General features: G+C 46.8%; 2 protein-coding genes across 5 annotated transcripts; one reads left to right on the top strand and one right to left on the bottom strand.

The window, feature by feature from the left end:
* The first annotated feature begins 1,510 nt into the window (after window positions 1-1,510).
* On the top strand, window positions 1,511-22,832 carry LOC101906717 (zinc finger protein 182). 4 transcript variants are annotated; one of them, XM_059881622.1, is made up of 6 exons: window positions 1,511-2,059; window positions 11,392-11,520; window positions 14,320-14,362; window positions 16,653-16,779; window positions 17,201-17,296; window positions 18,891-22,832. In XM_059881622.1, exons 3-6 carry the CDS (start codon window positions 14,354-14,356, stop codon window positions 19,472-19,474), a joined length of 816 nt encoding a protein of 271 aa, XP_059737605.1. In that variant the 5' UTR covers window positions 1,511-2,059; window positions 11,392-11,520; window positions 14,320-14,353; the 3' UTR covers window positions 19,475-22,832. The 4 variants fall into 4 exon arrangements, with proteins under 4 accessions (XP_059737605.1, XP_059737606.1, XP_059737604.1 ...); XM_059881623.1 differs by lacking the exon at window positions 1,511-2,059 and adding an exon at window positions 6,054-7,240; XM_059881621.1 differs by lacking the exons at window positions 1,511-2,059; window positions 11,392-11,520 and adding an exon at window positions 11,571-12,876.
* A 2,735-nt stretch (window positions 22,833-25,567) lies between these two features.
* On the bottom strand, window positions 25,568-26,545 carry OR10AH1 (olfactory receptor family 10 subfamily AH member 1). Its single transcript, XM_002698157.3, has one exon. The coding sequence runs from the start codon at window positions 26,543-26,545 to the stop codon at window positions 25,568-25,570; it is 978 nt and encodes a 325-aa protein (XP_002698203.1).
* Window positions 26,546-27,882: the final 1,337 nt, after the last annotated feature.

The following is a 27,882-nucleotide window of genomic DNA, read 5'->3' as shown; positions in this document are numbered from 1 at the left end:
TCCTTTATAGCCCATTTACAATTTGTAGTTATGTATGTATACAACTAGCTGTGCTCTCCTGGTGGCTCAGTGGTAAAGAATCTGCCTGCCAATGCAGGAGACTTGGATTTGATTCCTGGTGGGGAAGATCCCCTGGAGGAAGAAATGGCAAACCACTCCAGTATTCTTGCCTGGGAAATCCCATGGACAGAAGAGCCTGGCAGGCTACAGTCCATGGGGTCACAAAAGAGTTGGACATGACTTACTGACTAAACAAAACATTTGTATCAACACTCCATTATAAACAATAAAAACAATGGATATGCACAAGGATATGAAGGCTGAGTAGTAAATAATATTTTTTTAAGGTTTTGTTTTGTTTTCATTTCTGTTTTAGAAACGGGTTAGTTAGATCAGTGAGCCCTTTTGCCACTGGGCTTCAAAGGATCAAGATTCTGTGATTCTGTGTTGCTATGGGGATGAGAGTACATGACTCAAATGCACAGCATGTTCCGTTGCTAAGGTAATTATGAGCATCTTCACCCTCTCAATCAGGGCCTGCTTTGTCACAGATATTAGCCATGGGATAAAATAAGCCTAGGGCTTCAAGTGCCATGAAACAGAAGTGAAAAATCAAAAAAACCTGTGGAAGGTTTTAGAGGAAGTGGAAAATTCCACTTGCTGGTAGACTTGGCTGGCCTCATGGTGACAGCCAGCAACATGGATGGCATCGTTACTGCTGTCTTCAGAAAGCTAGCTCCTGGGTAGAAGGGGGATTGCCATTTCACAGGTGCCTGGTGGTGTGAGGGTTAGATGGCTTGTTCAGAGACACACCAGCAAGTAGAGAGACCTACCAGCAAGTAGAGAGACCCAGAAAGCTTGAGTGCTCCAAAAAATGTCAGACTTGTGATGCAAAGAAGGGTGGAGATCGAGTCAAAGGGATCTGAGGGAAACCTCTGTACTGCTTGTTGTTCAGTCGCTAAGCCACGTCTGATTCTTTGCGACCCCATTGCCATAGCACACCAGGCTTCCCTGTCATTCACCATGTCCCGGAGTTTGCTCAGACTCATGCCCATTGAGTTGGTGATGCCATCCAATCATCTTGTCCTCTGCCGTCCCCTTCTCCTCCCACCCTCAGTCTTTCCCAGCATCACAGGGTCTTTTCCAATGAGTCAGCTTTTCGCATCAGGTGGCCAAAGAATCGGAGTTTCAGCTTCAGCATCAGTCCTTCCAATGAATATTCAGGACTGATTTCCTTTAGGACTGACTGGTTGCAGTCCAAGGGACTCTCAGGAGTCTTCCTCAGAACCACAGTCTGAAAGCATCAATTCTTTGGCACGCAGCCTTCTTTATGGTCCAACTCTAATGTCTGTACGTGACTACTGGAAAAATTATAGCTTTGACTATATGAACATGATATAATGGGTTAAAAAAACCTGCTGTAAGGAATGCTCTGGTGGTCCAGTGGTTAGGACTCTGCGCTTTCACTGCATGAGTTCGACTCCTGGCAGGGGAACTAAGATCTCACAAGCCCTGAAGCATGGAAAACAAAACCCAGAAAACCCTGCTATAAATTGGCATTTAATAATATAATAATTCGTTGTTCAGTCACTAAGTTGTGTCTGACTCTTTGCAACCCCATGGATTGTCGCACACCAGGCTCCTCTGTCCATGGGATTTCCCAGGCAAAAATACTGGAGTGGGTTGCCATTTCCTACTCCAGGGGATCTTCCCGACCCAGGGAAGCCTGGTGGCCCAGATGATAAAGAATCTGAGTTAACTAGTTTCTCTGGTTAACTAGTTTCTCCTGAGGGCAGACCTTGTTAAGAAAACCAGAATGCTCTGGTGTATTTAAAATGGCCATGTCACTCCCCTTCCCCTGCAGGAGGTATGAGGCGATTTTTCTCCTATCTTCACCTTGAGAAACTGGTCAAGCTCTGGAGGTAAAACTCACAGAAGTGTGGGGACCTCCCTGGAGACTCTGAGTTCCACACTTGTCCCCACTAAGCCTCCAGCAACTTATCAATTACGGCTCAGGTTTTCTTACCCTGGATTGGTCCACATGGAGATTTCTGCTCTGGTAAGTTGTGTTTCTCTATATTCACCTGTTTTTCCAATTTTGGGGGGCAGTTGTTTGCCCTGTGACCTCATTTTTCTGATGACTCTAAGACTGTTGATTTATCAGTTTGTTTTGCTTTTTACTTGTGTGGATAGAGTGGTGACTTCTAAGCTCCTTACAGCTGCCATGTGTTTTTAAGATAAACAGTTGACTTGTTGGGAACACAAGTGGGAACACAAAGCTTGGGGGAGAATTAGTCCACCTCTGGAGATATTGAAGAAAACATTAATTTTAATGGAAGACAGGGCAGGTTTTAAAAGAAGGAATACAAATTTTATCTAGGCACCTGAGACCCACATGAATGGGATTTTGCAGAGTTTTCTTTGAAATTAAGAATAAGAGATTTAGTAATTTCAATTTTTCTAAGAGGAGATTTTATTATGGGACATTGATTTCTCTGTTGAAGCTTAATGATAACAAGGGGTCATATTACTGAAGTCTGGGACTTTTTTTTTATAGTGTTGGCATTGTATTAACTGTGCTGTAATTGGTTAACTGTTAAATAATGTCTCAAGACCAAAAAATCAGAACATAAACAACAGAAGTAATATTGTAACAAATTCAATAAATTATTTATTAAAAAAAAGATTTACTTATTTTATTTTTTGGTCCCTTCCCCATCTATTTTAAACTACTTTCCATGGAATCTTGATGTGAGAAGGTGATAGCTTTAACAGGTTTATTCTCAAAAGAAAAAAATAATAAATCTAATGTTATCTCTTTGGGGAAAAATAAGTGATAAATCTCTGGTTGTGTTGATCAATACAAAAGAGATACTAATTCTTGGAAAACTCTCTAGAAATACATCTGGAAATTTTAAATAATTCAAAGTAATAGAAACGGTAAATAACATAGTAAAAAACTTGAATGTACTGAATTAAAAGAAGTTTGGAAGGAAAAATATATTACTGAAGTCAATTAAACAGGAAGAGAAAAACAAAAGACATAAAACCCTCAATTATCCTGTAAAAGGTTCTGTACTCAGAAGGCTTGCAAATGAGTCTTTTCAAACTTTTTTAAGGAGATGATTTCTATTGTTTATAATTCTCCCTAAAACAAACCAAAAGCTATTAATAGAAAGCTATGTAGCTGAATCTGCAAAGGACTCAAATCCCTGATGTCCAAATCTAATACAAGAATTAGAAACAAAAGGAAAAGCAATTCCATGTTACAAAAGAATAAGATTACTTTTCTCTTTTTTTCAAAAAGAGCATGAACTGAATCTAATGATATATTTTAAAAGTTCTTATGCATTTTATTCAATAATAAAAACAGGCTGATATGAACCTTACTATTTGAACATATTAGTAAGTAGCTTAAATGATAATTAATAGGTTTTTCATAATCACATCATGACATTCCTTACCCCTAACATCCTCCTCCGATACATACATACTTACAAACACACACACACACACACACACACACAGAGTATATGTGTCATAGAGAATATCTGTTTTAGACCAATATCATATTTGGTTTTTCAAACTCTACAGGCAATTCTAGCAACACTGTAATATAAGTCAAGTTTATTAACACTATTATGTAATACAGGATACCCTAAAATTTTAAGATTTGGTGACTTTAGCAGTATAAATGTTAGATGCATATGAAAAGCATCATTTTATTTTTATTTTTAATTTTAGTAGTTTTATTTAACTCGGTATGTCCAAAACATTGTTCCTTCAGCATATAGTTATTATAAATATGCTAATGAGATATTTTCTATTCATATTTTTCATGCCAAGTCTTCAAAATGCATGGTATTTTACAATTAAAGCACATTTTAATTTAGACTTGGGCTTCCCAGGTGGCACTAGTGGTAAAGAATCTCCTGCTAATGCAGGAGATACAAGAAATGTGGGTTCGATCCCTGGGTCAGGAAGATGCCCTGGAGGAGGAAATGGCAACCCACTCCAGTATTCTGGACTAGCCACCTTTCAAATACTCAGTAGTCAAAGGTAGTTAGTGGCTACTAGTGCTGACCAGCACATAACTACACAATCACAAAGGAAAATTTTATTCCAAAATGACCCTCCACCTGAAACGTATTACACTTTTCAACAGCTCTAGGAATCAGAAAGCTCTTCTTTCTGAAAAGCATCATTTTAAGTTTAAACTCTTCTTACTTTCACTTAGCAAATTTTGAATAATACATTTTAATGGAAAATAATGAGGGAAGCCACACAATACAGTAGCTAGTCAAAATACGCAGAATGTACAGAAAAGTATTTACCATTGACTGCATCTTTGAAAATAAATGAAGACCAACCAGATAAGAGCAGGCCAGGCTGTTTATTCAGAGCTTATCAGAGGAAAGGAGTATAGACTTAGATTACCATGATGTTGAATGGTTTGCCTTGGAAATGAACCAAGATCATTCTGTTGTTTTTGAGATTTCTGTGGGGACAGGACTGGAAAAGATCAGTTTTCACTCCAATCCGAGCGAATGGTAATGCCAAAGAATTTCAAAATACCATACAATTCTGCTCATTTCACATGCTAGCAAGGTAACACTCAAAATCCTTCAAGCTAAGCTTCAGCAGTATGTGAACCGAGAACTTCCAGATGTACAATCTGGGTTTAGAAAAAGCAGAGGAACCAAAGATTAAATTGCCAACATTTGTTGGATCATAGAGAAAGCAAGGGAATTCCAGTAAAACATCTACTTCTGCTTCATTGACTACACTAAAGCTGTTGACTGTATGAATCACAACAAACTGTGTAAAATTCTTAAAGAGATGAGAATACTGGACCACCTTACCTGTCTTGTGAGAAACTCGTATGCAAGTCAAGAAGTAACAGAACCGGACATAGAACAATGGACTGGCTCAATTGGGAAAGAAGTACAACAGGCTGCATATTGTCACCCTGCATAGTATTTAACTTACATGCAGAGTACATCATGGGAAATTCTGGATTGGATGAATCATAGCTGGAATCAAGGTTGCCAGCAGAAATATCAACAACCTCAGATATGCAGATGATACCACTCTGATGGCAGAAAATGAAGCGGAACTAAAGAGCCTCTTGATGAGGGTTAAGGAGAGAGGGAAAAAGCTGGCTCGAAACTCAACATTAAAAAAACAAAGATCATGGCATCCAGTCCCATCACTTCATGGCGGATAGATAGGGAAACAATGGAAACAGTGACAGACTTTCTTTTCTTGGGCTACAAAATCACTGCAGATGGTGACTGCAGCCATGAAATTAAAAGACACTTGCTCCTTGGAAGAAAAGCTGTGACAAACCAGGACAGCATATTAAAAGGCAAAGACATCACTATGCTGACAAAGGTCTGTGTAGTCAAACCTATGGTTTTTCTAGTAGTCATGTATGGATATGAGAGTTGGACCATAAGGAAGGCTGAGTGCAGAAGAACTGATGCTTTCGAACTGTGGTGCTGGAGAAGACTCTTGAGAGTCCCTTGGACTGGAAGAAGATCAAACCAGTCAACCCTAAAGGAACTCAACCTTGAATATTCATTAGAAGGACAGATGCTGAAGGTGAAACTCCAACACTTTGGACACCTGATGTGAAGAGCCAACTCATTGGAAAAGACCCTGATCTGGGAAAGATTTAAGGCAAAAGGATAAACGGGTAGCAGAGGATAAGATGGTTAGATAACAACATCAACTCAATGGACATGAATTTGTGCAAATTCCAGGAGATAATGGAGGCCAGAGGAGCCTGGCATCCTACAGTCCATGAGGTCAGAAAGAGTCAGACAGGCCTTAGGGACTGAACACCACCACCAGCAACAACAAAAGCTAGGGAAACTCAGTAATTGATGAAGTCCTGGTCATTTGGAGCTGACTTCTATAAAGTTACCGCTTAGCTTCCTGGAGGTTGGCTAGAGGTAGTGGCCTGGCTTCCTAGGCTTTTTACTGTAGTTCAAGGAGTTGATTTCTTGGGTAGATCATGGGGATGGTAGGTCACCATTCCATTTTTTTTTCTGGCCCGCCATGGGACATGTGGGGTCTTACTTCCTTCACCAGGGATAGAACCTGCGCCTCCTGCATTGGCAGCAAAGAGTCTTAACCACTGGACCTGCCACGCGACATGCCTCCTCTTGCCACGCGTACCTGCCCACGCCAGCCACCCCCGTGCGCGAAGTGCCTCACTCAGGCTGACCGGAAGGGCCTTGCCGCGGAGCCTGCCGGGAGTTGTAGTTCCATCCTTGTCCAGGGGTGCCTACGCAGTGCAGGGGTAGAGGGGCGGGGGTCGACTCAGATCTGCACATTTTCGGACATGGGTGGTCTTGTGATCTTCAGACTTGAGAGCACCTCGGACCTGGCCGGTTTTGAGGTCTCCGCGGCACCTCGGACTGGTGTTTCCCTCGGCTCCTGGCTGTAGAAGGGACTCACGTGACGGAATCCACGGTTGCAAAACCAGGCGGGCACTGGGAGGGGGTTCTCCGTGCGGGGTCGCTCCATCCGATGTCTTCTTAGGAGGGTCAAGGTTTCTGTCTGGTCCGAGGTAGGGGCCGCAGGCTGGCTGGGTTTCACTGCTTCTCTGATCTCCAGCAGCTCAGCCTCGTCTGAGCCCACCATCCACAGGGAGCTACTCTAGGACACAGTAGTGATAGCATTAGCCCCCCAGAGAGCTGGGGACTAGCTCTCCCTCGCACGGTCGCCCCTTTTTCCTGACGGTGGATTTGTTTCTGATGTTTAACTTGGAGTTTCTCTGCCTACCCAGATCCCTGAACTCCACTTGGGTGCCCAGACCTCCTGTGGGTGAGGAAAGTCTCTTCTGACACCGCTCCCCCGCCCAACTCCTGCGGACCCTACATCCAGCCGAGGGTAGGCGCTGAGCTAGGAGGGCAATTAAGGAAGGCTATGAAATGACTGTTATTTCAGAAGTCTACAGTGTCAGTCTTTAGAGTGTCTGGCCCTGGGGGAACACCGGGTCCCATCCGCGGCCAAAGACTTATGGACATGTCAGTCAGGTAAACAGATAAAGGTCCCTCTGGGTGTGAGTGCCCCGATATCTCTACTGAATGAACGGACCCACCTCCAACCCCCACCGGAGGGAGGGAGGTTCCTACTGGGGGAGGCGGGGCTAAAGATCAGACTTCAGTAGGGTCTGCTAGGTGGAAAGATGCAAAAGGGTATTCCCAGATGAGGGAACAGCATACCAAAGGTAAGAGGCTTAAGCCGAGAGGGTACTGCTAGGTTGGGTGCTATGGAGGAGCCATTGCAAAAATCTTGACTGGAATTTGATTGGATCTAATGTTACTTTGATGGGTGTATTTTTGAGTATGAATACATTTCATGTAAAGTTTAGTGGTTTATTTGGTTTTCTGTTGCTTTGTCAATTTGAGTAATTTATATATTTTCTGGAAAGTTGTCCAATTTAATTTCAGTTTATGGCATTAATTTGTAGTACTCACCTGATTAAAAGAAAACTTCAGTATATCTGTAATTGTCTCCTTTTTCAAGTCCAAAAATTGTTTCTTTTTTGCCCACTCTTTTTTTGATCAGTCCTGCCTGCAGTTAGTCTTTTATTAGTTTAAAATACAAAACAATTATTTTATTAGTGGTAATAAATCATTTCCAAGAGTTGAATTTCGTTTTTTGTTTAATTTTTCATTTGGGCACAATTTCAGAATTAAAGTCATAATAGAATAGTACAAATAATTCCTAAATAGATTTCATCTAAATTCCCTAACATTTTGCCACGTTCGTATAGGAGGTTCCAGAGGGATTTCGGAGCCAGTTAAGGAAAAAGATGTTACCATGAATTGCAGGAGCACAATGACATTACTTATGCATGCGTATGAGGGATAAGGGGGCCTCTTTCAGCATGAGACCACCTAGAGGCTAGGGCCCAGAGGCCGTTTCCCAAAGGAGAGGAGAATAAGGGAACCCCTGGGGTATATAAAGCCACTTAGGGTTATTATATTTTTATAGCCACTCACACGAAGGAGTTTGTGTAACTCAGTGAAGCTATAAGCCATGCCGTGCAGGGCCACCCAAGACGGAGGAGTTATAGTGGAGAGTTCTGACAAAACATGGTCCAGTGGAGAAGGAAATGGCAACCCACTCCAGTATTCTTGCCTGGAAATTCCCATGGACAGAGGAGCCTGGCAGGCTACAGTCCATGGGGTCGCAAAGAGTTGGACACAGCTTAAGCAACTGAACAAGCACCACCAGAAACTGGGTGCGGTTTCACAGGGCAGGTAAAGTGTGCAGCTTCTAAATGACTACAGATGCGCTGGTATCTGGACTGTGTTTAAAACATTCACATGTGTTGATATCTGGGTTTGGGGCTGCTGGTCTTTTGAGCTAAAGATCTCGGACAGCTGTGAAGAAACAACCAACCCAGAGGCCAATCTTCAGAGGACATCTTTGGCTAATTTATATGACAATTTGCTTTATCCTGCTTTTCCTCCCTCCTCTATATATTTGTGTGTAAATACTTTAATGTGCATGTCCCCAAAACAAGGGCATTCTGTCACGTAACCACAGTATAATCAAGAAATTAGCATTGGTGTAATGCCATTGTCTAACCCATGGGTCTTACATTTTACTAGTTGTCTCAGTAGTACATTTTCTAGCTAAAGAAAGTCTAGTATCACACATTGCAACCCTCTCCCCTCTTTGGTCTCCTTTAATCTGGAGACTATTAAAGCATTGACAGTTTTGAAGAATACAGGCCAGTTATGATTGTTCCTTAATTTAAGTTTGTCTGATGTTTGTCATGATTAGATTCAGGTAATACATTTGGGGCAGGATTTTTTAAAAAATATGTGCTTGATTATTTTTCTTCTAAAATTTCTTTTCATACTTGTTAATTTCTTTTTTAAAACATCTTTTGAGTTTATTCTTTTCTGTGCTAGCTTCCTGCATTTGTATGTCATCCATTTCCATTAATTTAATGCCTGTCTTAAGGTTGTAAATTTCCTTTAAATATGTGTTTTTAAATATCCACCAATTTTGGTATGTAGTATTTTTGTAGTCATTGTTGTAAATATCTTTGCATTCTTTTTATTTTCTAATTTTATTACTTTTTTGTTTAGAGAGTAGCATTTATGCAATATTGATTTTTAAAAGGTTTGTTGAGGGTTTTTTTTTTAGCTTGTCAATTTTATGACTATATCAGATGGCACTTTTAAAAATGTATATTCTCTAACTATTGAGTTCACTGTCTGATCCAATGTCAAGCTTTTGTGTATTCATATCGTATGCTATTTTTTTTGTATCCTAGATCTTCGTTTCTAAAAGTATATACTAAAATCTTTTTGCTGTCACGACTTGTCAGTCTCTCCTCGTTGCGTCCAGTCAGTGTTTTTGCGCATTTAACCTGCATCTTGTGCATTTGCTGGGGCGCACTGGACCCGGGATCGAGCTGGCTTCGGGTCATTGCTTTATCTCATTCTGGTGGGTTGTTCTTTCTAGCTTTTTGTCTGTCTCCTAATTTTTTAAATGAATGCCAGACATTGTGTGGGGGAGACTTCTGCTGGGCTGTTTCTGTATTGGAGCTGGGAGGACAGGAGTTGTGAGTTGCGCAGAGCTGGCATTTCCTGTTGCTATGGTTATCGTGGGTCTCTGCTCTGGCTTAGAGCTGGCTGGTTACTTACTGGTTCCCCACTCTACCCACCGCCGGCCTCCCCGCCTTGACTCTCTCCTTCTGCTGGCGCTCTCCGTCTGCTCCTTGTGCTGGCTGACCGGGGAGGAAGGGCAGGGTACTCTTTCCCTCTCAGTTATAGGAGGGGCCCTGGGCCCTGGGGATGTGTCTCTCCCACGGAGGTAGTGTAATAGGGAGTTACTGGTCCTGCTCACCCATTGGTCAGCACAGCAGTGGGCCCCGCCTCCAAGCAGCCAGCTGTCAATGACGGCAGTGTTAGGGGGTGATTCAGCCAATGGTTGGTGGACTGATGCTCATCAGGTAGAGTGAGGTAAGAGTGTATTCTCGCCTTCTCCAGGGGGCCGTCCAGCTCACCCAAGCTCAGACCCGCAGGTGAACTGGGGGGCCCAGGGAATAGGCTCCAGGGCCCTCCCCAAGGCCACCCCCTAGCCAGGCCCAGGCCTTGAGGTGGCAGTGACCCTCTCCCCCATCCCCAGCTCTGACTGAATAGCGTGAGACACAGTCTTCGAGACGTGGTCCTTGCCAACTGGGCAGCTGAGGGCTTGCTGGGTCCTGGGCGCCTGGCATCTTCAGCGATGACAGCTGGGCAGGGTCTGAGGCTCTGGCCCTTAGGGGGCCACCCTCTGAGCTCTCTCTTCTCCTTAGCCAGGACTGGGACCTCGGAGGGCAAGCATTGTGCCTGGTGACCCAGCCTTTTCTTGTCAGGACAAAGAGTAACATTCGTTTGTTAGAGACTTAGAGGAACATGGTTACCTGACCTCAAGGACAAAGGATGTGATGCCGAGAAGTCTGCATCAACTAACCGTGCTCCTTCCTCACCTTTCCTAGGAAAGGGCTTTGCTGAGAGCTTTTGAGGAGTTTGGGGTTTTTAAGGCATAAGCCACCCATCTCCTTGAATGACTTCTCCGGGGCTTCCTCAGTTCCAAACTCTTGACACTTTGGGATTGTTTGCCTCATTGTGTGTTGAGGGCATGGACTTGTGTTTCAGTAACAGTAGGAGGTGCTAATAGTCTGAGCCTAGGACCTATTTCTGCCCCTCGACCACAGGGATAGGGTTTTCTTTTCCTGCTGCTGCTTCTTCCTGCCACATGTGGTAGGTATTACCCATGATCTGGGTGCAACAAAAGGGTTTTACTAACCCTTCCTCCAGCAACATAGGACTTTTGTTCTTCAGGAGAGAAATTTCTGGAAGGATGGGGCTTCCTGTGTTCCCACTGCCCTCCTCTGGCCCAGGGGAGTCTCCGTGTGATCTCCAGCTCCTCCCTGTGTTCCTCCTCTCTATCTGTCACAGATCACCACCAATTCAGTGATTTAGAGTAGCTCACAGTTCTGAGGCCACATGACCCGGTGGAATGGCCAGGTACTCTGCTCGGGTTTCCAAAACAAAATCAAGATGCTGGACAGGCTGGCCTCTTCTCCGGGGCTTCTGGGGAGAGTCCGCTCCTGGTATGCAGAGTCAGGGGAAGTGGGTTTCTGGCCGTCTGGGCTGGAAACCCTGCCCTGCTGCCTGCTCTGGGCTGAGGTCGTCCCTCAGCATCTTCTCACACTCACACCTACCTCCAAAGCCAGAGACGATGGCCGGGCTCCTGGGGTCCTCCCTTTCATGTCTCTCCTCTCCTGCCCCCATCCATTGCCAACTCAGAGATGAAGTGTCCTGCCGATGTTTTTACATGAGTCTCACCACCTCATTTGTTTATTTCCAGGTTTTCTTAGTGTCTTTGCAAAGGCTTAGAATCGGACTGTAGCCAAGGCGGCTTGGTCCTGTCTGCATAGTCAAGCTTGTTTCTACCACTAGAGAGTCTCGGAGGCCAGAGCTGAGCCTCCAGCTGACGGTAAGTTCTCAGCAGCAGAGCAGAGCTTTAGTGCTCAGAACATGCCCCAGGCCTCAAATGCCAGGCGTCCCAAATTAGAATAACTCTAAGAAAGGTGACCCAGGGAGCAGCCTTCTCCTTGGAAAGAGGGATCCCCCTTTTTTTTTTTTGAGGGATCCCCTTATTATCCCACTTGGTAGCTTAGGGCTGAAGTTGGAGGCTCACCATGTGGGGCAGCCGCTGAACCCTGAAAAGGGCCCCTAAGAGCAGCCTGGGACCCTCTTGCAGGCAGAATTGGGTGATGTCATTGCCTTAGGGGATCACCTAGGATTCGGTCTGGGGGGAAGATTTCCAGGAGGAGAGGGGGTCTCCTGCCTTAGCGTGTGAGAAGCATGAACTTGGAGGGAAGGGCCTCCCATGGTTCTGAGAGTGACAACCCACCCCCCTCCCACCCCAGCCACCAATTTCTCTCCACTTATCTGCGTTTACTTCATTGTCTGCTGTCCATCCAGCTAGATTTCTAGCTTGTCATTTGATGTCACCTCCATACCTGACTTCTCGTGACCCATAACCTTCCCTCCTAGTTGAGTCAAGGCCCAGACTTTGCTTTCTTAAATGTATTTCGTTTTTCCTTCTCCTGTTAAAGACGAAAGGAAATAGGCATGAGAGGGGTGTTCAGAGCCACCCAGATCACTAGGGGCCGAGCCAGCACTAGCACCCAGGGCTCCTGTCCGGAGGAGGCCTGGCGGCGCCCTTGCTAAACACTGCCCCTCCCCACTCTCCACCCCTTCAGACTGTCTCAGGGATTTCAGCTCCTCTGGGTGCAGGACTCTGATAGGAGGTCATGGAAAGAGGACCCAGTAAGATGACACATGTAAATTTTTATGAAATACGTAAGTTTTAAACAATGAGCACATTTTACTGTTGAAAAACTTAGAAAACAAATCCTATGATGCAAAGGTAACCACTGTTAACATTTTGCCTGTTTTCTACAGAAGTTTTTTCTTGATGTGTTTATGAAAACCCATTCTATGATAAAGAAGCAGGAAATGGGGTAGCAGGTCACAGGCCACAGAGCATAGAGGGTTTCTGACCCAGGCTTTTGACCCAGATGGTCCTGCCTGCCTTTCCCAGTGGGCTTCCTGGGGCTGCCATCACAAAGCATCGCAAGCCTAGTGGCTTACACAACAGACGCTGAATCTTGCCCAGCGCTGGAGGCCAGCGGGACCTGCCCCAGGCCTCTCTCCAAGCTCCTGGAGGCTTGCCGGCCGGCCGTGGCATTCCTCGATTTCTGCTGCGTCATCGGACCTCTGCCTTCCTCCTCTGTTACCCATCTCTGAATCACATGCTATGTGCCCTGCTTTTTTCCACTTGCTGGTATTGTTGGAAGATCATTCCATCTCAAATATTTATACTATTTTATGTTGATTCATAGCTTTAGCATGCTTTAATTTGTATCATAATTTATCAACCATTCTCTTATTTTTCAGCAGTTCAGTAGCCTCCATTTATTTATTAAAAAAAAAAAAACACCCTCAGAATTCTTTATGGAGTTTCCTGTCATTCTAGAGTTTTAGTATCTCTGCAGAATTCTTGGATCAAACTCCAGTGTGTCTCTGTCCTGAGTAGGAACATACGTAGCACCAGGAGAGAGATAGGTGTGGGGTCCAGTTGATGCTTCCAGCCACAGTAAATTTGCTCCTGAACCTTCGTGTTCCTGTTCCCTGGGAAAATGAGGAAAGGAGGAGGAGGGCTCAGGAGAAGCCATCAGATCTTGTCCCGTATTTGGTAAGTGGCAGAGCCTGACCAGGACCATTTCCTGTGCAGGAGTCAGCACAGTTGAGCCAGGACAGGTCTCAGTAATAAAAGTGACTGTTGACAAACTGCAGCCATGAGAGGAGAACCGAACAAAATGTAGCAGGATCCACAGATAGAACCAAGCACCCCAGGTTAATAGACTTCCAGTTGCTTGGCTGAGTGATACTGAATGGACTCTGCCTTCTAGTATCCATTTCCATTTTTTCCCTGTGGATTTCCTCAACACCTGGTGATACAAGCTTTGGGTTAGGAGATTAGTAGGCTACAGATATTTTTAGAATAATAATTTAAAAGATATGATGATATACGAAATGCCTGTTTGTCATAGAAAAGCTTAGGAAATTCATCAAAGTAAAAAGAAAAAGGTAAAAATGGTTGTTATCCAACTATACAAAGCTAACTATTACTTGCATTTTGTCCTACATCATTTCAGAGATTATTCTGTGTGTGTGGGGTGCGGGGGAGACAGAGAGAGAGTTCAAGATGCTTTCAACCACCTTTTTCAGTTGCCAGTATACTATCATAAATAGTCTTCTATGATTTTATTAGCTACATCATGTTTATTTCCCTTTGGCTGTGGTATATTCATTTAATTAGTACTCTATAGTTGGATATTTAGTTATGTCTGCTTTTTTGGAGTTTTACCAAATTGTAATAAATATCTTGGCCGCTAAATCTTTGCCCAAACTCATGACTGTTTCTGCAGAATAAATTTCTATGAATTAAATTTCTGGGTGATGGCGGGGGAGGGTAGTAAACTGCATGGTGATGACTGCGACGCAGAGATGTATATTCTGTTAAGCAGAAGAAGAGTTCAAATTCAAACCTCAAGGTCAGGTCCCCATCACATTCCAAGGTGAAGGCTTCGCTCTGATAAACGGGGTTCTTGGGAGGAGCCCCTGCCACCCTGTGGCTGGGGTGTTAGAGCAGTTGATTCTGAGGCTGGAGGCAAGGCTGGCCTCTCATGTCCTCTCCTCCCCACCCCGATCTCTGCCTCCACAGGTGTCTGCTTTTCCCAGACCCGCAAGGAAGGACCATGTGCCAGGTGAGTGTGGCACTTCTTTACACCGTGCTTTTCGTTTTCCCGTGGATTTCAGGATGCTTAAAAGAATTCGTCCAGTAGAACACAATGCCAACAGAAATCAGGACCAGTGAAAACAGGAAGATAATGGAAGATCAAGGCCATGGGGAGGGGAGGGCAGGGCAGGCACACTACACAGGCTGCTGGAGTTATTAGCTGCCCTCTAAATTTGCGTCCGACATGTCTGTCACTTTAAAAAGACAGATTCCATCCAATACATGACTTGTGTTGTCTGGGACAGACATATCACCCTCTCAGGGAACATAAAGCTTTCCAGGGTATTTAGACATTTATGTGATGGGTCTTCACACGTCAGATGTAATAGGCAGGGTCCCCAATAACAACAACATTCAAATAAATGCAACAGCAGATCTCCTTTGAGTTTCCCCTGCCCTCACAGTATCAAGTATGTACTATATCAATATAGAAATTCTGTGATTACAGTTGTTGCAGGGAGTCAGAATACTCAGGTCTACATAAACAGCCTTGTTAGGGTTCACACTGACCTAGATAAAACACTCCATGATCCAGAGGAACAAACGGATGAGTGGTATGTTCTTTGAACTGCTGTTTCTGATAATTCTGGACACAGATAGAGCCTGAACAGCTCCAAGCTTCAGCAGGGGCGGGGGAGATGGTCTGAGCTATCCTGCCTCCTCTCTCTGTGACTTTAACCTCAGCCACTGCCCTTAACCCCACCCACTTGTGTCCTTTCTCAGTGGCCATCCATATCTTTCTTCAGACATCATGACATCATGTATTCTATTGCCGGTCACCGTCAAATGCCTCCAGTCCTAAAGGGCCTCCCTCTTTACCCCACGCTCCAAGGATGCTGGTCAGAGTCCCGGAAGTTACAAAGCCTGAGACCCAGAGCTAGTTGAGGACAAAGACAGGCTCGAGGCAGCACCCCAAGCTGTGGGAAGAGCAGGCGTGCCACTAGGACTTGGAACGTTCTGCCCAGGGACCCAGACCTCACTAGGGGTCTCCCTTGTTTCCATGACTCCTTTTCTCATATCAACTTATCCCCATGACCAGAAATAGGGCTCCCACAGCACACATTTACGAATTCTGCCACAGAAAAAAACAGTTTTTCAGGAAACACAACTTTGTTTTCATAGGACTATATTTCACCAAAGTGAAATTGAAAACTGTCTCTAAATGAGATGTACTTTAAGTGGAAAATACACACCAAGTTTTGAAGATGTGATATTTAAAAAGGATGAAAACTGGAGCTTCCTTGGTCCAGTGGTTAAGACTATGCTTCCAATGCAGGGGGTACAGGTTCCATCCCTGGTCAGGAACCTAAGATCCCACATACCACGCAGTGCAGTCAACAAATTTTAAAAATTAAAAAAGAATGAAAACTATACCTGTATACATGGACTCCTTTCTCTGCTTTCCTCTTGTTACCACCTTAACTTTGCCTGTATCTCATGTTGATGATTATAACTGTGCCTGAATTTTATTTATTCTCTCCGTGATTCCCACCTCATGATACAGCAATCATCTACATCAGATTGTCTTTTGTAGCTCCCCTTCTTAAGTGCTGTGATGGAGACCCTCTTGCTTGCAGGAAAAAAAACGTCATTTGTTCCATGATCTGATCCCTCCGCCCGCCACCCCCCAAAATATCCCCCTTATACACACACCTTTACACTATCATTCCCAATTTATTCCTACTTCCTACAAAATTTCCCCATGACTTCTTGGGTCATGCTTCTTGATAGGAATATCTTTCCAACATCAGAACACACTTTATTTTTCATGATTCTGCTCATCTACAAACGCCAATGAAGCTTAACATCAGGATGTTGAATCTGGCTGCTGTCTTCGTGTCCTGTACTTAAATGTCCTTACATCATAGCCTTCAGTGTATTGTTACCATACAGCAGTCTCTTACATTCATCTCATGCCACCAGGCAACAAGCGCCCTTGAACAGGAGCACTGTGGCATTCAGCTTTCAACCCCAAGCATCATGCAGAACACCAGTAACATACCTGGTCCCCCACCGATGCTTGCTCTCTAAATGGAAGGATGGATGGATGAATAGAGATCCAGAAGGCAGACACTTTCTAATGATTTTTTTTTCTCTCCCACAAAATGCAGTACCAAGTTAGGGGCATGCTAAGCTTCCTATGTAACTGAACATGGGGAAACCTGCCCTCTGAAGGTGGTAAGATCTGTCTCCTCTACACCTCTGCCATAATACCCTGTGCCGAGCACTCCAGATTAATCAGGAATGTGCTGTTCCAGGGGTCCTTGTCATTCAGAGACGTGGCTGTGGGCTTCACCCGTAAGGAGTGGCAGGAGCTGGACCCTACACAGAAGACCCTGTACCGGGATGTGATGCTGGAGAACTACAGCCACCTGGTCTCCGTGGGTGAGGAAAGTTTCCAGTTCCCCCCACCCCTGCTTATGTCTGAGCTCCTTCCTTTCCAGTTACATAAGACCCCTTAAGTACTCAAAATGTTTGTCCTGGGGTTTCAGTCATCAACAAGTCCTGTTCTAATCTCACCTGGATTATTGGTGAATTTTCCTCCCAAGTGAAACAGCTATTCTTTGGCTGAGAGGTAAATATTCATTGTGCAGCCTGAGCCTTCAGCTTCCTTGGGTGTCCCAGATGGCTCAGCATAAAACTCTTTTTAAAAATAATCTTTTGGCCATGCCACAAGGCATGTGGGATCTTAGTTCCATAACCAGGGATCAAACCCATCTCCCTGCATTGGCGGCATGGAGTCTTGACCACTGGACCGCTAGGGAAGTCCCTCAGGATAAATGTTGTAACTGTTTCTCGTGAACAGGATGTCAAGTCACCAAACCAGCTGTGATCTCCAGGTTGGAGCAGGGGCAAGAGCCGTGGATGGAAGAGGAAGAGATCCTGAGATGGAGCTTTCCAGGTGAGAGAACCAGTGTGCAGGGGGACAGAAGACATTGGGGTCTCAGAAGGTCACAAAGCAGAATCTCTGATTTTTATTTCAGGCAACTGTGTTAAAAGCCTTGACTCTTTGCAAGGAACTGTGGACAGCTGGCCGAAGACCTTGAGAAGCCCAAATGATTTCTGCTACCTGTACCCATCACGTCACTGCATGATCACTTGCCCTCCCATGGATTTTAGAGAAAGACATTCTTTTAAAATTTATTATTTCTTTCTATTCTGCCACCCTCTTCTAAGACCTTGCCTTCTCAGTCTTTCTCTAGAATCTTTAGGCTTACACTTTCCCTGGTTATGACACAGGCTTTCTCAAGCTCTCAGATATGTGTAGATTTGCCCTATTTTAGGAGAAGGCAATGGCACCCCACTCCAGTGCTCTTGCCTGGAAAATCCCATGGACGGAGGAGGCTGGTGGGCTGCAGTCCATGGGGTCGCTAAGAGTCGGGCACGACTGAGCGACTTCACTTTCACTTTTCACTTTCACGCACTGGAGAAGGAAATGGCAACCCACTCCAGTATTCTTGCCTGGAGAATCCCATGGACGGGGGAGCCTGGTGGGCTGCCGTCTATGGGGTCGCACAGAGTTGGACACGACTGAAGCGACATAGCAGCAGCAGCATTTTTTTTTTTTGGCCATGATGTGTGGCATGCAGGATCTTAGTCCCCAGATCGGGATCAAACCCATGCCCCCTGCAGTGGAAGCAGAGTCTTCACCACTGGACTGCCAGAGAATTCCTGTACCACTCATTTTTATTTTAGTTTTCTAAAATAGTTTTCTCTGCTTCACTTTGAAATGCCTCAAAAAATGTATTTGCTATCTTTTATATGACTTTAAATTCATCTTTCAAGACCATGTATGTAATGATAACCTGTCCCCATTTTGTCCGATAGGTTATAACTAAAGCTTTTCCCCCATCTCAGTGTATTCCCATGGGGAGCCGAGCCCTTGTTTCTGCAGGATACACATAATGTGTATCAACTAACCCTTTCTCCCTTCTAGGACAAGGATCCTTTCTCAAGTATCCATTCAGGGTAGTTGTTTTTAATCAGGGGTGTGCAGCAGAATCACTGGGGAAGCTTTAAAAATGCCCCTGGCTGGTCCCAGCCCAGAAAATTCTGCTGGGAAAGATCAGCCAAGGGAGTAGGAAGTGTGTGTAGTAGGAATAGGATTATCATAATTTAATATGGGCACTCAGGTTTGAAACCACAGTTAATCCTCCTTCCAAACACTACTTTTTAAAAAAAGTTTTACTTTTTATTTTTTCCCAAACGTTTCTGAAATAGTTTAGTCCTACCGTGTGCTCCTGAAGGCTCAGTTGGTAAAGAAACTGCTTGCAATGCAAGAGACCAAGGTTCGACCCCTGGGTCGGGAAGATGCCCTGGGGAAGGGAACAGCAACCAACTCCAGTATTCTTGCCTGGAGAATCCTTGGACAGAGGAGTCGGGTGAACTACGGTAGTCCATGGGGTGGCAGAGTCGGACACGACTGAGTGACTAACACTTTCATGGTGCTCCTGGAAAGATAAACACGTCTGTGACCTTGTTGTTCTTTTTCCTAGAAGTTTCCCAAGTTGATAGGCAACGGGAACACGGAGAGGAACCTCTGAAGCAAGTAGAACTCCCAGACAAGAAACAACTGACCCCGGAAGGGCACCACGCACCTAACACGGTTGGAAAAAACACCTCTCAGGACACAGACGTCGTCCCTTCAGAACAACAGGCCCCACGGTGTGAGTCGTGCGGCGCCGCCTTGCCGGGCAAGGCGGACGTCACTGTCACTCCCAGCGCGTACCTTGCGAGGAGGAGGTTCGAATACGATGCACAGGGGAACCTGTTTCTCTACTCGAAGCTGGACCCTCCCCGTGCCGGGGCGCGCCCACGCCACTGTAACCGGTGCCGAGAAGCCGTAAGCCGTGCCCAAGCCCTTAATGCCGACCAAGGAGCCCACAGTAACGAGGAACCCCGCAAACGCACCGCAGGCGGGAAGGGCCTCTCCCACAAGTCAAGACTCATTGCCCGTCACAGAGTCCGCAGAGAACAGCCACCCTCAGGGCGGAAGTTCCGGGGGGGAGGCGGTCCGCCCCGGCAAACATCCGGGAAATCTGACGGACCCGAAACGCCGCCGAAACAGGAAATGCCTTAGAAAGCTCTTAGGGGAGACGAACTTGCGCATCCCCCAGACCGTTCTGACTGGAGAGAAGCCTTTCAAGTGTTCCGGCTGTGAGGAGATCTTCTCCCACAAGTCGCGCCTCATCGAATACCACAGATGTCACACGGGAGAGAAGCCCTACGGTTGCCCAGAGTGTGGGAAGTACTCGTCCCAGATGTCCTGCCTGATCATCCATCAGAGAGCGCACACCGGGGAGAAGCCCTACGGGTGCGGCCGGTGCAGCAAGGCCTTCTTCCGGAAGTCGCACCTCATCCTCCATCAGAGGATGCACACGGGAGAGAAACCCTACCAGTGCGCCAAGGCCTTCTTGCAGAACTCTTGCCTCCTCATCCACGAGAGGACCCACATGGGCAGGAGGCCCTACGAGTGCTCTGCCTGCGGGAAGACCTTCGCCCAGGAGGCAAACCTCCTCTGACACCACAGGATTCACACCCGGGAGAAGCTGTATGGACAGGGTGAGACAAGGCTTTCATCACGAATTCCCAGCGCACTGAGGAATGAAGACCCTGTGGACTTTGTGAAGGTGGAAAACCCCTTCGCCGGGAAGTCCAGGGCTAACTGTGGGCAGAGCGTCATACCAAAGTGAAACCCTAACAATTTAGAGAATCAGGAAAAGCTTATTATTTTTTAAATTTTTAAATCTTTTTGCCACACCACCATGGCATGTAGGATCTTAGTTGCCTGACCAGGGATCAAAATCGTGTGTCCTGCATTGGAAGTGCAGAATCTTAACCACTGGACCCACCAGGGAAGTACTGAAAAGCTTATTCTCTTAAAACTAAGAAGGGTAATGACTCTGTAGAGGGATTTAGTCTTATAGGATAAACTTAATTATGAAGTGTATCTATGTCTCATAGTAACTATGGCTGTTGAGCTCTGAAGTCAATGAATAAGTTAAACTGTTAAGACAGCATATTGAATAAGGCTGAATGAGGCACAGAACAATCCCAGGGGTATACAGGGGCTATGTTCCTGGACATGTTCCATAAAAATAATTTTACTTATTTTTGAATTGCATTTATATTTGAACACAATTGTGAACTTGTAGATGTAGATACCATAATATGGAGGATGACATCTATCAAGAGTTTCCACACTAATTACACCCTTTTGTCTTTAATATATGTTATAACTGGAACATTCCAAATTTACTACTCAACCAGAAGTCTATACACAGTACCACATACCATTTGGTTTTTTGTTTGCTGGCAGATATTACAGAGCACCCCTTGGATCAGGAAGCCAGCAACTTCATGAGGTACCCTCATCTCTGTCATCTAGTTCATAAGTCATGTTAAATGTGCAAGGTTGGGGCTCCCTTTTCTGGCATTATAGTGGACCATCTAAAGTGAAAAACGTTCCACTAAAAGAAAAGTGAGACTTCAAATATGTATTGGCTCAGATTTAACAAAAGACATGCATTAGCATGCATATATGCGTGCAGTATATATGTGTAAATATGCATATGTATATACAGGCAATAGATGCCTAGCTGAGTAATTAGAAATATTCACATCTAGATGTACTCGGTGTATATCTGTTGAGAGTTCAGCTACATTGCTCGCTGGTATTGCTGCCTCGTCATCCATCATATTTGGTCAAGAGGCTGCAGGGACCTTAAGCTGATAATAGTAGCCCCTCAAACAAGGACATGCCCAATGGCAGCGATAGGCCACAAGCAGATATAAGTCCCTGGTGTGACTTCCAGCCCTCATGATCAGCAGCCTGCCTCCCAATGTCTGTGTGCCTTACACCTCTCAGCCGGCACCCTGTGAGCTCATCAGAACCCTACTCTGTGGGTTTGAATTGACTGATATGGTCCTAACCCAGCAACCCCAGAGCATGTCTCCTGTGGGCCCAATAAAGGCCTGTGTACCAAGTTCAGTCTGTCTGCACTCCATCTTGACCTCCCCTCCAGGCATGCTGTGGACTCAGTCCAGGCCCTGTGAGTGTTAAACAAGTCTATTTCAATTTCTCTGTGGTCTGTTCAACACACTCATTGTCTTGCACCCTGTGCTGCACTTAATGAAGTCTCTTAGTCGTGTCTGACTCTTTGTGACCCCATGGGCTGTAACCTATCAGGCTACTCTGACCATGGGATTTTCCAGGCAAGAATGCTGGACTGGGTAGCCATTTCCTTCTCCAGGGGATCTTCCTGACCCAGGGATCAAACCCGGGTCTCCTGCATTGCAGGTAGATGCTTTACCATCTGAGACACCAGGGAAGCCCCTTAACAAGTGTTAATTTAACAGAGTCTTGACACCTGGGAACAAGATGGTAACAATTGACAATGGGAACAGTCTTGCAATTGGGTACTGGAGAAATGCCTTTCAGCTGTGAGAGCTCCAGGGCTCCCCCAGCTGGGATGTTCCATCTGGGGAGCCCCCTGTGCTGCCATCTCCCAACCCCCAAGTGCAGGCACCCCAGAATCCCCCTGGAACGCTGCTCTTGGGGGCTGGTTTGAGGGGCTAGGGGTGTGTCTCCTGCCTGTTACCGCCCCACAGAGGGTGAACTCCCCCAGCGAATGTTAGACTTGTAGTGTGTTGCCCCGTTTCAGGCGCAGACCCAGCTGTCGACTAATAGCAGAGCTGGCCTCGGTTTTCCGAAAGGTCCTTTCGGGACAGGTGAGGGCTGGAGAGCTCAGTGCCTAGAACCACCAACTCACCAAAGCATGGGTTCCAGGCTCTGAGGTCCTAGCTGTGGGGACCCTGTAGCCTGTGCCCTGGTGGGGGTGACCCTAATCCTGCTGGGGCTGATGGGACCACCCTGAGGGAAAGCAGCCGCCTACGAGTCTGGTTGCCAGGGAGCCCACTGCAGACCTTTATGGCAATATGTGTCACCCAGTTGCTCAGCTGTGACTCTTTGGGATTGTACCCTGCCAGGCTCCTCTGTCCATGGGATTCTCCAGGCAAGAATACTGGCGTGGGTTGCCATGCCTTCCTCCACGGGATCTTCCTAGGGATTGAACCTGAGTCTCTTGTGTCTCCTGCATTGGCGGGTGGATTCTTTACCACTAGTGCCACCTGGGAAGCCCTTTGGTAACACCTCTAAGGCCAAATCGTGGGTGGGGAGTGGGAGTGGCAGGCAATAGAGAATTAGAAGCCAAAATCTGGAACTGGATTGCATCTTTGAAAGCTGCTAAGAGAGTAAACCTTGAACATTCTCATTACTAGAAAATAAAATTTGGCAGCTACATGAAGTGATGTTAACTAGAGCTATTATGGTGATACTTTCTCAATGTATACAAATCTCGAATCATTGTATGCCTGAAACCAATGTGATGTTATGTGTCAGTTATCTCTCAATAAATAAACTGAAAATTGAAACCTGATGTGTCTCAAGATTCAAAATATTCTGAAAGACTTTGTACAGCAGGAGGGGGAGAAGAGGTGCTGCTACTCTGCACCATGGAATTCAGCCAAAGACCCACGAGTGGCTAAGACTCCGAGCTCCCAATTCAGGGGGCCCGGGTTCAATCCCTGGTCAGGGAACTAAATCCCATATGCTGCAACTAAGACCTGGTGAAGTCAAAGAAATAGATATTAAAAAAAAAAAAAGAACCCAGGGATGGAGGACCACCATTAGCAAATGCAGGCTGGCTCCCCACATGGACTCATCTTGGCTCCAAAGCAGCTGCAGCCACCCGTGCTCAGCATCTATACAGCTCCAATACCCTTGACCCCCTGTCAAGGACCCAGGCTTCCTTGGCGGTGGCCAACACTCTCATCTCATGCAGCCTGGATAACAGGCCCGCTGGTGGCCCTTGGGACTAACCCAGTCCCAGGAGATGCACTGAAAGCGATCAGCTGCAGACACCAGGCTGTTAGAATGGCCGTCCCTCCGCATCTCTGGAGTGAGGACCTCCTCACAGCTGTAGGATTTGGGGAAGAATTGTGGGCGGGGGCTTCCTGTGTGCCTCAGGTTCCTGAGCACTGGCCTCAGAGAAGCAGAAGGTAAGAATGGAGCTGGCACAGACAGATGGCCAGGGAACCCTTCCATAAGATCGTTTTGTTTTTTTTTTTCTTTCTTTCTTTTTCAGTCTCTTCCTCATGTCCTCCTCTCTTTTTTAAATTGAAGTAAAATCAGTTTACAATGTTGTGTTTCAGGTGTATAACAGCGTGGTTCGGTTATAGGTCTATTTTTCAGATTCTTTTCCCTTATAGGTTATCACAGAATGTTGCATTGAGTTCCCCTGCTATACAGTAGGTACTTGTTGGTTACCTATCTTATGTATAGTAGGTGTGTATTTGTTAATCCCAAACTCCTAATTTATACCCCCCACTGCCCCCGCCACCACCCGCCCTCTGCTTTTCCCTTTGGTAACATTGTTTTCTGTAATCTAGAGATGATCATACTAAGTGAAGTAAGCCAGACAGAGAAAGACAAATACAGAGCTCTTCGGGGTCTCTCTCTCTTTTTTAAAAAAACATTTTATTTTAAAATTATTTTTATTTACTTATTTGGCTGCATTGGGTCTTCATTGCGGCATGTGGGATCTTTAGTTGCAGCACGTGGAATCTAGTTCCCTGACCAGGGATCGACGAACCTGGGCTCCCTGTATGGGAAGTGTGGATCCTTAGCCACTGGACCAGCAGGGAAGTCCCTGGGTCTCTTTCATAAAGGCACTAATCTGACTCATGAGATTAGTGAGGTCTCCACCTTCATGACCTCATCAACTCTAGAGATCCCCCACCTCCTAATAACAGACTAATAATGGGGAGCAGTTTTCAACATGTGAATTGCAGGGTAGGGGGGACACATTCAGTCTACAGCAGGTATGATGATGGGACTTACTGCTGAATTATACAAGGGATTTTCATAGATGGAAAAAAGCAGCACGAAGCAGTATGAGTACAAGTGTGACAATTTGAAGCTTATTTTGGTGAATGCCTTGAACCAGTCGCAGTTCATCTCACATAAAACAAACTCCACAGATCTTAAGGACGCATCTTGATGAAGTTTTGCACATACATATACCCATGGAATCACCACCCAAGTCGGCATATAGAATGTTGCCAGCATCCAGGCAATCTCCCTGTGCCCTCTGCCAACCCAAACCCTTCCCCCAGTTAACCACCACGACGACATCAAAAGCCACACATGAGCTTGTCATTGGCCTTTACTTAAATGGGAGCATCCAGTATGTGTTCTAAACCCTTCCCCCAGTTAACCACCACCACGACATCAAAAGCCACACATGAGCTTGTCATCGGCCCTTGCTTAAATGGGAGCATCCAGTGTGTGTTCTTTGCGTCTTGCTCCTTACACTATTACATCTGTGTTGTTCTCATTTTTTTGTCAATAGCAGTGCCTCATTCTTTTTTGTTGCTTGTAGTATTCCACTGCATGAACATGCCACAGGCTGGGTTTTTTTTTTAAACATTTTTTAAATGTAGATTATTGTTTAAATTCTTTATTAAGTGTTTTTTTTAATATAATATTGCTTCTGATTAATGTTTTGGTTTTTTGGCCACAAGGCATGTGGGATCTTAGCTCCCCAACCAGGGATCAAACCTGCACCCCCTGCATTGGAAGGCAAAGTCTTAACCACTGAACCGCCTGGGTAGTCCTGCCACAGGCTGTTTATATCTATTCTGTGTTCATGAACATGTGGATCATTTCTAGTTTTTGTCTATTATAAACAGTGCTGCCATAGACTTCTCCTACGTGAGTACTCACTCCTTTTCCAAAGATACCGTGTGGCTATGACTCAGAGCAGTAGTTCTCAACCAGGGATGACTTTGTCCCCAAGGCATGTTTGCCAATGTGTGACAACACTTTGGATCATCACATCTTGGGTAGGGGAGTGCTGTGTGCCACGTGGGTAGAGACAAAGGATGCCATTGAGGGCCCTATAGTGCACAGGTCTGTACCCCCCTCAGAGAGATCTATCCACTCAAAATGTCCATAGAAGCAGAAGAACTAGGCTGGAGCCTGATTTTGGGGTCCTTGTCTGCTGCCTCCAGGTTGTGTCTAGTGGGCCTTGGGGAATCATAGATGGTTCTGGAATGTGAGGTTTCCATCCAGGAGAGGGGATTTCAGAAGAGACCCCTCCTGGCATCAGCATTAGGTGACATTGGCCTGGTGGGCAGCACCTGGCGTCCTGGGGCCCACGGCCCGCCACAGCGCCCCCTGCACATCGCGGTTCCGCAGTGTGTAGATGGCCGGGTAGAGCAGGGGGGTGAGGTTGATGTAGATGAGCGAGACTAGCTTGTCCTCCTCCAGGGAGCGGCTGCGCAGGGGCCGGGCGTACATGGCCGTGGCACAGCCGTAGTGCAGCACGGCCACCGTCAGGTGGGACGCCACGGTGCTGAAGGCCTTGCGGCGGCCTGTGGCCCCACCAACCCCGAGGATGACCGCCAGCACCCGGGTGTAGGAGAGCAGGATGAGGGCCAGCGGCAGCACCAGCAGCAGCAGGCAGGCCGCCAGCAGGGCGCGCTCCTGCAGGTCCCGGTCCCCGCAAGCCAGCACCAAGACCGCCGGGAGGTCACAGAAGACGTGGTTGACCAGGCCCCCGTGGCAGAAGGGCAGCTGGAATATGGCTGTGGTGAGGCCCAAGGCCAGCAGAGAGCCCCCCAGGCCACAGCAGGCCAGGAGGCACCAGCAGAGCCCCATGGTCATGAGCTGGGGGTAGTAGAGGGGGTGACAGATGGCCAGGTAGCGGTCCAGGGCCATGGCTGCCAGCAACAGGCACTCGGAGCCCCCCAGTGCCACAAAGAGGCCCATCTGGGCAGCGCAGGTGGAGAGGCCCACCGCCTGGCCCCCGGGCGGCAGAAGGAAGCCGGCCAGCATGGGTGGGGTCAGCACCAGTGTATAGGCCACCTCCACGGCAGACAGGGCCCCCAGGAAGAAGTACATGGGGGTGTGCAGGGCGGCATCCACCACGGCCAGGCCCACGATCAGCAGGTTCCCCGTCAGTGTGGCCAGATAGAGCGGCAGGAGGAGGGCAAAGAGCAGCGCCCGGAGCTCTGGGGGCCACCCCGAGAAGCCCAGGATCACGAACTCCCATGGGGCGCTCCAGTTGGACTCAGGCCAGTGGCTCATCGTCAGAACCTGGGCAAGAAGCAGTGGGGCCTTCTCTTCTTGGCTTGTCTCACTGCCTTCCCTGGCCCGTCCATTGCTTCCCCTTCCTGCACCCACCCTAGGGATGCAGCGCTTTCTCCCCAACCCAGTGTTTCCCACCTCATTTCCTGCAGCCCAACGTCCTCCAGGAAGTCAAGACACTTGGAGCCACGATCCACCCTCCCTTCTGGCCTCCTGCGCCCCACTGCATTTCCATGCACCCAGGGGTCTCCTTCACACCTGCCTACTGCCCTCTGGTTCTATCCAGACTTCTAAACCCCACACCATCTGTAACCCGGGGCCAGCCTCCCGGGTTCCAGCCTATGGTGATGACAACTCATATGGTGGGGCTGAACCCTGGACCAGAAGACTGAAGCGGCCCCTGTTTCCACCGGCTGACCCTGAGCAGCATTAACGTCTCCGGTTCTCAGAGGCCCCACCTTCCTCCCTTACACGAAGTCACAGCTCCTAGATCCCTGCTGTAAGACTCATGTCCTCCTCTCTGACCTGCCACAGCCTCTGTGTTCTGTTGTCTTTATTTTCCATTCCTTTCTCTTGGCAGGACTCAGGACAAACACCTGGTAGCCCCAGGCCTGTTGTTTCCCTCTGATGCAGTTACAGGGAATAAAACAGGCAGGGAAGATGGCCCATCCCCTCTGCACTGTGATGAGCCTTCCTGAGCGACAGCATCCTGTTCTCTGACTTGAGTGAGTCCCTGATCTCTCTCACGACCCACTCCCTTCTCTTAGCGTCAGGCCCTAGGCATTCCACCAGCACTTCCAACCCAACCAGTCCTGAACTCACTGCATTACTTCAGACCCAAACTCCCTCTCCTTCTGTGGATGGAACTGGTCCAGCTCTGAAACTGGAAACCAGGAAGGCATGGCCGGTGAATTCCCTCTCCTGCTCCTTCAAGTACAACAGGGCATCGTGCCCTGCTGAGCACTACTGACAGCCTCCAGAATCTTTTCTCCCCGGACACCTGTTTTCTCTCCCTTGAATGATCCCAATGGAGCCTGCCTGGCCCTCCTGCTCCTGGCTGCGTCTTTCTAACCACTTTTTTGTACCACCAATGGGAATGACCCTTTGAAAGGATGGATACCAACTCTCCCTTCTTACCTTCAGGTTTAAGTCCACAAAGTCCTCAGCAGTGTGCCATCCAGCTTCATGTCTTGCTCATTCAGGATGCCCTGGAGTCCTGGCATCATCTTCCTAAAAAAGATGGGAGGTTCCATTCTTCCTTCAAGGAGGAACTCACAAGTCACGTCCCATGTGGGTGAAGACTCCTGGCCCCCAGGCAGGCTTGGTGTCATCTTCTC

The sequence above is a fragment of the Bos taurus genome, chromosome 25 (assembly GCF_002263795.3).
Source record: "Bos taurus isolate L1 Dominette 01449 registration number 42190680 breed Hereford chromosome 25, ARS-UCD2.0, whole genome shotgun sequence".
In the NCBI taxonomy this organism is placed as follows: domain Eukaryota; kingdom Metazoa; phylum Chordata; class Mammalia; order Artiodactyla; family Bovidae; genus Bos; species Bos taurus.
The sequence above is the reverse complement of the archived record's forward strand: the minus strand, read 5'-3'. Positions and strand labels throughout refer to the sequence as shown.

What these genes read in the sequence shown, in the direction of transcription:
- LOC101906717 (XM_059881620.1), top strand. Translation starts at nt 13,232, where the DNA reads ATGAGGAAAGGAGGAGGAGGGCTCAGGAGAAGCCATCAGATCTTGTCC. An exon ending in CAGCCACCTGGTCTCCGTGG is followed by an intron (nt 16,780 to 17,200) that starts GTGAGGAAAGTT and finishes TCTCGTGAACAG; the next exon opens with GATGTCAAGTCACCAAACCA. An exon ending in CCTGAGATGGAGCTTTCCAG is followed by an intron (nt 17,297 to 18,890) that starts GTGAGAGAACCA and finishes TCTTTTTCCTAG; the next exon opens with AAGTTTCCCAAGTTGATAGG.
- OR10AH1 (XM_002698157.3), bottom strand. Translation starts at nt 26,545, where the DNA reads ATGAGCCACTGGCCTGAGTCCAACTGGAGCGCCCCATGGGAGTTCGTG.